Source organism: Nicotiana attenuata, unplaced genomic scaffold, assembly GCF_001879085.1.
Source record: "Nicotiana attenuata strain UT unplaced genomic scaffold, NIATTr2, whole genome shotgun sequence".
Lineage (NCBI taxonomy): Eukaryota > Viridiplantae > Streptophyta > Magnoliopsida > Solanales > Solanaceae > Nicotiana > Nicotiana attenuata.
Genome location: NW_017677347.1, coordinates 22,078 through 29,691, shown reverse-complemented (window position 1 = coordinate 29,691; position 7,614 = coordinate 22,078). Strand labels below are relative to the sequence as shown.

Genomic DNA, 7,614 nt, shown 5'->3' with positions numbered 1-7,614 from the left:
CAGACTGATGGCGTCTCCTACTGTCTGAGCCTGGTCTCATGCGGCTGTTCTGCTGATAACTGTGCAGAGATGATGGTGCGCTCGCTGAGGACTGAGCATATGACTGAGACGGCCCTGACGACCCTCTCCCCTGAGCTGATCTCCTTGAGTGACCTGCTGATCGGGCCCTGTTGCTATTCTCCCTTTCCGCCCGAATCTTCAACTTCCTAGCCTCTGTGGCCTGAGCGAATCCCACAATCTTTCCATAGTTCATATCCGAGTGTAAGGCCGCTGTAGCAGCCTCATTTACTACCAAGGGACTAAGGCCCTGAACAAATCGCCGAACTCTAGCTGCCATGGTCGACACTAACTGTGGAGCATACTTGGACAATCTCACGAACTCCATGTGGTACTCCCAAACACTCATACTACCCTGCTTGAGGGTCTCAAACTCCGTGGCATGGGTTGCTATTGTCTCAACAGGCAAGAACTGGTCCATAAACGCATCTACAAACTCATCCCATCTGGCCGGAGGTCCTCCCTCCCCACGGGAGTCCTCCCACATCTCAAACCATGAATACGCTGCTCCCCTCAACCTGTATGATGCCAATTCAACTCCCTCTGTCTCTGAAGCTTTCATCACCCGGAGGGTCTTATACATTTCATCAAGAAATTCCTGCGGATCGGCCTCTGGGTCTGTGCCTGAGAACTCTGGAGGGGCCAACCGCAAAAACTGGTTAACTCTGGAGCTGGTAGAATCTCCCTGTCCGCTAGAGGATGTAGGGGCATCCTGAGATCTCTGGCCTGAGCGGCCACTAACTGGGTTAACATGCGGATGGCTCCCCTAAGGTCCACATCAGAAACCTCGGGACCAGGAGCTGGAATGGTGCCAGATTCAGGAATATCGGCGGGAGGGATGGTGGCATCCTCTGCCGCTACAGGACCAGGAACATGCTGGTCTGGGATAGACGGGCCAGGTAGGTTCAAGGCTGGGGAGTCACTCTCACCCACGGTATCAGGTACATGCCTCACTCGGGGTGGCATTGGCCCCAAGGCCGAGTCTAGCTCTCTTCTTAGGTGCTATTACTGAAAAAGTTCGGAACAACGCACGAGTTAGATATAGATACTTTCACATTTCACTTCACCGCACGATACAGAATAACAAGGAAGTGGGAAATTTCCTAAATGTCCATGTAGCCCCCCACTTATAGATGTGGTCGACTTCACACCGATAAGTAGGGCTCTACTAGACACGGCTCCGGGACATCCTAGGACTCCTTAAAACCTTAGGCTCTGATACCAAGTTTGTGACACCCCAAATTCGAGGGAAATGACCGGTGCCTGACCGGGTAGCCCCAGCCAAGCGAACCTGGATGCCTTTCCTAACCCACATGTTACCCCACGTTTTCCTTACTCAATTATTCCAAGAATTTGCCAAATAATTAATTAAGAACACTTTTTAATTTACAAAACACATACATACTTACATAATAGTAATGAAATCACCAACTCGTTACCAATGTATGAAAACACGGATCTACACAAGTTTCTAACCCACATCTACTGTCTACGGAGCCTCTAATAGTACAATAGGATAATACAGTATTTGCCTGTAACAAGGCTCCGGCTATACCTTACACAAAATCAACTAAAACTCTGGAAAACAATGTGGCCTGAGCCACGCAGGGCCCCGAGAGGAAAGGGGCTCACCAAAAAGCTGATGGATGACAAAGGGGAGCTACGATCGGTGGACTGGAGTACCTGCTACGGATCCACCTACAATCATAACACGAATGTAGCGCCCCCGGCAAAAGGGACGTCAGTACATTTGAATTGTACTGGTATGTATGAACAAACTTTGCTCCAAGTAAACTCGAACCATAAGCAAGTAAGTAGCAGTAATAAAAGTGACAATCAAGTCCACAAGGAGGGAACAATTAAGCCACCAGGTATATAATCTCTCCTCCATAAACAAGCATGTAATTGTAATGGAAATAACAATCAAATCCACGAAGAAAGAGCAATTCAACAAGTTTACAATCTCTCCTTTCCCCTTCCACATTTCCACATCAATAATTTCACAATTTGTTCATAGTTCATTTCAATAGCGATTTCGATCGCTTTCCAACCTTATTACCTCGGCCACCCTTATTACCTCGGCCACCCTTATCACCACAACCCACGCCTTATTTCTTCGTGTTGCGGCGCGCAACCCGATCCCACCGAACAATCACAATTCAGAAACAACACAACAACAACAACAATTCACAAAGAATAACAACAACAATCCTCAAGAAACAACAACAATGACCCTCAAGGAACAACAACAACAATTTACATGAACTTCCATAGCCATCAAATACCATTTCATCATATTCAACGACTCATATGCAATTTAAGTCACCACAATAATTACCCACAACAAGCCAAATATGTTACTACCATGGTTATTCCGATCACAGCAATTCCCATTTCCTTCCATTACTTGTTTCACAGTTCTTACCACATAGCACATTCACAATCGTAAACTTGGTTTATTTCTAATTACTTACATCAATATAGCGAAGGCACAACCACAATCACCCAACCATACCCATCACACGAATTTCACAAACAAATCACGTAGAAATCACATACCAAGCACTCAAACACCCAAACAAGGCGACTTTACATGTTCAAAGTTAGCCATATATACCTGGAGCCGAGTTCTGTTTTAACTTCTATTTCCAATTCACCAAATGGTCTAGCAATGTCAATCTAGTGCACAAGTTAACGCGTATGACTTAGAAAAGAAGTTCACAATTTCTACTTAAACTTATTTAGGGCATCAACCCATCTTTGATCCATCTTTTACTCCTACCCAATTGCTCTCACTAGGTTTTAGGTTATAGAATGACATGCATGTATGAGTTCAACCACTATTTTCAAAGACCAATGCATGAGACTCCCCCCCCCCCTAGTTTAAACCAGAATTTTAGTGAAAAAGGTTAGGGATGTTACCTGCAAGAAAAGGGGGATGAAGATAAGCTTGAAATTTCCCGGCCCGGATGGTTTTGAAGAATCAAATTTTGGAGAAGATGACTTTCTCTCTCAAGACCCTCTCTTCCTCTCTCTTATTTTGTGCAGAAGGTCGTTAAAAATGAGGGGCTGGGGGTGCTTTATTAAAAAGGGGGTCGGGTATAAAGTTTAGAAAATAGAAGCCCGAGCAAGATCTGCGGTCGCATTCTGCGATCGCAAAACTGAAATGCGGTCCGCAAATTGGACCGCAGAATTGCCCCCAAAACTCCGATGATTCTGTTTGGGTCTGCGACAGGAATGTGGTCCGCATTCCTGTTATGCGGTCGCATTGTGCACCGCAGAACTGACCTTCACAAATCCTTGAGGACTTATGCGACGATTATGCGGTCCGCATATTGGCTATGCGATCGCATAATAGACCGCATTTTCAACATTAATTTTGACAACTCTTCTGTTCCACTCTGCGGTAGAAATGCGGTCCGCATATCAATTATGCGGTTGCATTTTGGACCGCATCTTGACCTCAAGTTTAACCAAACCATAGCTTCACTATGCGGTAGGAATGCGGTCCGCATACCAGATCTGCGACCGCATTCTTGACCGCATGATGGCATTTTTCTGGGAAATTGATTCATTTGATTTTTTTCAAGCTTAGATCAATAGCAAGGGTCCGAACCGCGGCAAGCTTGCGAGCCGCGAAGAATTCTACGCATTCCTAACACATATTCGGAGTTGACACCACAAGATACTAGGTTTTGAGCCAAAAATTTTACGGGGCCTCACAGAACCCCTATGTTTACCTGCATTTCTTCTCTTCCAAAGTTCCCAAGTGTTGATAGCCGGTACTGCTTGAAACAATGGCTTTAGCTTTGGACAACATTGAGCATACCGCCAATACATTATAACCTGCTTCAATTGAATCAGTGGCACAGTAATTCCAGCAACCCCCATGAACAAGTTCCATACTTTAGAGGCAGTAGAACTTGTGATAAATATATGCTCAATAGATTCCTCCTGGGGCTGCTGACAACACCAACACCTAGACATCACCATTTGCCCTTGCCTCCTCCATATGTCATCAGTGGCTATTTTCTTCCTCCACAATCTCCACAAGAAGAAGGATATCTTAAATAGTAAGCCTTTAATCCACATTAACTTGAATTCCTGATTAGGATCAGCTCTATGCCTTAATATTTGCCAAGCACTGCTAACACTGAACTTGCTTGAAGGAGTTGGCATCCAGTATGGCCTATCCCAGTATCCCTCACTGCCTTCATAATGTACATTTAGCCTTATATGTTCTTCAATTTCCTCATTGAAGGTTTGATCTAGCAGCTGATCATCCCATGTTTCACCTTGCCGTAATTTTGCCACGTCCTGAAGATCTTCATTGATTGGAAAGTCCTCAGGTAATACATGATAAAGTTCACCCAATCTAGTCTAGTTTTCATGCCAAATATTAGTTGTTCCACTCTTCAATTCCATAGGATCTCATGTTCTACTTCTTCCCTAGCATTCAGCATTTTCTCCAAACATTAGACCCGCTTCTAAACTGCACCACTGTTGGTATCTCCTTCTTGCAATACTTATTCCACATGAAATTAGACCACAAAGATATTGTGGTCCTAAACCTCCACCATAGTTTAGCAAACAATGCCCTCGACACATCATGTAAGGACCTAAAACCTAGACCTCCTTCCTCTTTAGGAAGGCAAAGATTTTGCCATGAGGCCCAATGTCTGCTTCTCCCTTCTTCCTTTGTGCTCCAAAAGAATCTAGCAAAAATCTTAAGAAGATGCTCCAGGACATTTTTTGGAGGATGTAGGACTGATAACATGTGGACTGGCATACTTTGCAACACACTAGTAATGAGTGTTGCCTTTCCTCCAAATGACAACAACTTTTCTTTCCATGAATGCAATTTAGCCTTTACTTTCTTGATAAGATCTTCATAATATTCCTTCCTCCTTCTAGTGTAGAAAACAGGACACCCTAGATATGTGAAAGGAAATTTACCTTTTGCAAATCCTGTAATAGCTCCAACCGCCTGACACAATCCATTAGAAATACTGGAATACATGTAGTATGAACTCTTATCTTTGTTGATCATCTAGCCTGATATCTTCTCATAGTTCCCCAACGCTGCCATAATCTTGCTCAAGGATGGAGGATGAGCAGAAGCAAAGATTATAGTATCATCAGCATATGCCAAGTGGTTTAAAGGATCAGACCACGTAGGCATTCTAAATCCCACAAATGACCTATCTTCAAATAGCTTATTCAAAGATCTGGAAAGTACCTCAGCTGACAGAATGAACAATGCTGGTGATAGAGGATCCCCTTGCTTCACACCCCTTGTAGACTTAAAGAACCCTGATGACTGCCCATTCACCAATACTGAATACTACTTATTTGACATCAAGTTCTACACCATGTTGATGAAGTGCTCAGAAAATCCCATCTTCCTTAGTACATGCAATAAGTACTTCCATGAAACCCTATCATAAGCCTTAGCAATATCAAGGTTAATCACCACATTAGCTGGCTTTCCCCTTAACCTTATGTCAGTGATAATTTCTTGAGTCAATAAGATGTTCTCAGATATACTCCTACCCTTCACAAATCCGGATTGATTAGGAGATATTAGAGAAGGCAAAAAAATTCCAATCTATCATGTAACACTCTAAACAAGACCTTATTAATGAAGTTGCTCAAGCTAATAGGTCTTAAGTCAGAAAAGGTCTCAACTCTAGGTTTCTTAGGCAACAACACTAGATTGGTGTGAGTGATGGATTTAGGCAGTGCAGCTCCTCCATAGAAGTGTAGCACCATGTTGTGTATATCAGCACCAATAACATCCCAACATGTTTGATAAAATAGGCCAGTGAATCCATCTGGACCACTAGCACTCTCCCCATTAAGCTCAAAAACTGTTGTCCTTACCTCTTCAATTATTGGCAATCTACTAAGTTCCAAATTCTGTTCCATAGTGACCATTGAAGGTACATTATTGAGCAAGGAAAAGTCAGATGCATCACCTTTATTTGTGAACTATCTTGATAAAAGTCCACTGCAGCTGTAGCCAATTGCTCATGGTCTTCAATCCATACCCCACTTCCACTTTTGATCCTCTTCAGTTGTAATTTCTTTCTTTTGCCATTGACATGATTGTGAAAGAAACTTGTATTCCCATCTCCTTCAGCAAACCAAGTCATCTCGACTTTTTGCTTCCAATACTGCTCCTCAATACTCAAGTATTTCTTTAATTCAGATTGTGTCTTTTGAAGCACAATCCTGTTTTCAATTGAAGGCTCTTCTTCAAACAACATCTCTTTTACCCTAACAATGTCCTCCAAAATAGCCAATTGCTTGAAGATATCACCAAATGTTTCCCTACTCCATTTTGATAGTGCTGCCTTCACCCTCTTGAGCTTCTGCTTGAACATCAAAAAATGGATCCCCTATGAAATCAGCTTCTCAATTCTGCCTCACCACATCCATAAATGTAGTATGTTTAGTCCAAAAGTTCAAGAACCTGAAAGGCTTGACAAAATTGGTGGTCTGCTCCCCACATGTCATTAACAATGGTGCATGATCTGATCCAGTTCTGATTAAATGTTCAACTTTAATAGATGGCAACATGTTCTGAAATGGAAAATTCACAAATATCCTATCCAATCTTTTGAATATACACGCAGCATTAGATCTCCCATTCCACCATGTAAATGGACTTCCTTTGTATCCTTGCTCGAACAAACCACAAGAATTTACACAAAATGCAAAATCCTCATATTCAGGCGGGTGTACCGGTAGTCCTCTTATTTTCTCATCTTCATGTAATATCACATTGAAATCCCCTCCTACCAACCATGGCAATTTCATATCACTTGCTAAGTAATACAAGTGATCCCACAATTCCAACCTCTCAATTGCTGAGCATTTTGCATAAACAAATGTCATCATCATGTGCTACCCTAGGTCATGGTGAAGCACTCTCATAGTCACCTGTTGCTCAGTATCCTCCACTAATTCCCATTCCACCACTGCATCAAAGAACAATCATATTTGCCCATTAATATTTGCATAAGCCGTCTCCATATTCAACCTTCTTCTATATCTATCAATGAATCTCTTCTTTTGAAAAGGTTCCATCAATGCAACTACACAAAAGTTATGCTCCCTATTCATGTTGATCACCCTAGGAAAGGCCTGCTGTGTATTCACAGACCTTATGTTCCAAATTAATGTCTTGATCATCATTTAGATAGAGAAGGTGCCCTCCTGGCATAATTCTTAAAGGTTGTTGTGACTCTTTATTCTGATTCTTCTTTGTTTTCTTGCCTCCTTTAGCACTAGCTGTAGGTCATAGATCCCCATCCTTAGCCACCTGTTTGAAATTTTCTTCTGTTGATTCATCATCTCCCTCATCCTCCATAGGATTTTGTTTCATTAAGTTTTCATCAATTGGTGCCACATTGTGTGTAACTAAATCATGTAGATGTTGTAGTGGAGTCTTCAGTGGAACATTAAGCTGCAGCTGCATAATTTGATCAGTTCCATATTCCATAGGCACTTCCTCTATTTCCCCAGATGCTCTTGGAACAATTGCGTGCTCAT

The 7,614-nt window shown here is 42.5% G+C and overlaps 1 protein-coding gene across 1 annotated transcript; it reads right to left on the bottom strand.

Moving 5' to 3' along the window:
• Nucleotides 1–799: 799 nt before the first annotated feature.
• LOC109221379 lies at nt 800–5,077 on the bottom strand (the record flags this gene model as incomplete). The annotated part of the gene is made up of 3 exons (XM_019385862.1): nt 4,556–5,077; nt 3,798–4,437; nt 800–968 (listed from the first exon to the last, which is right to left on the bottom strand). Coding segments are annotated over exons 1-3 (1,331 nt in total), but the record flags the coding sequence as incomplete, so codon positions are not given.
• Between the last annotated feature and the right edge of the window lie 2,537 nt (nt 5,078–7,614).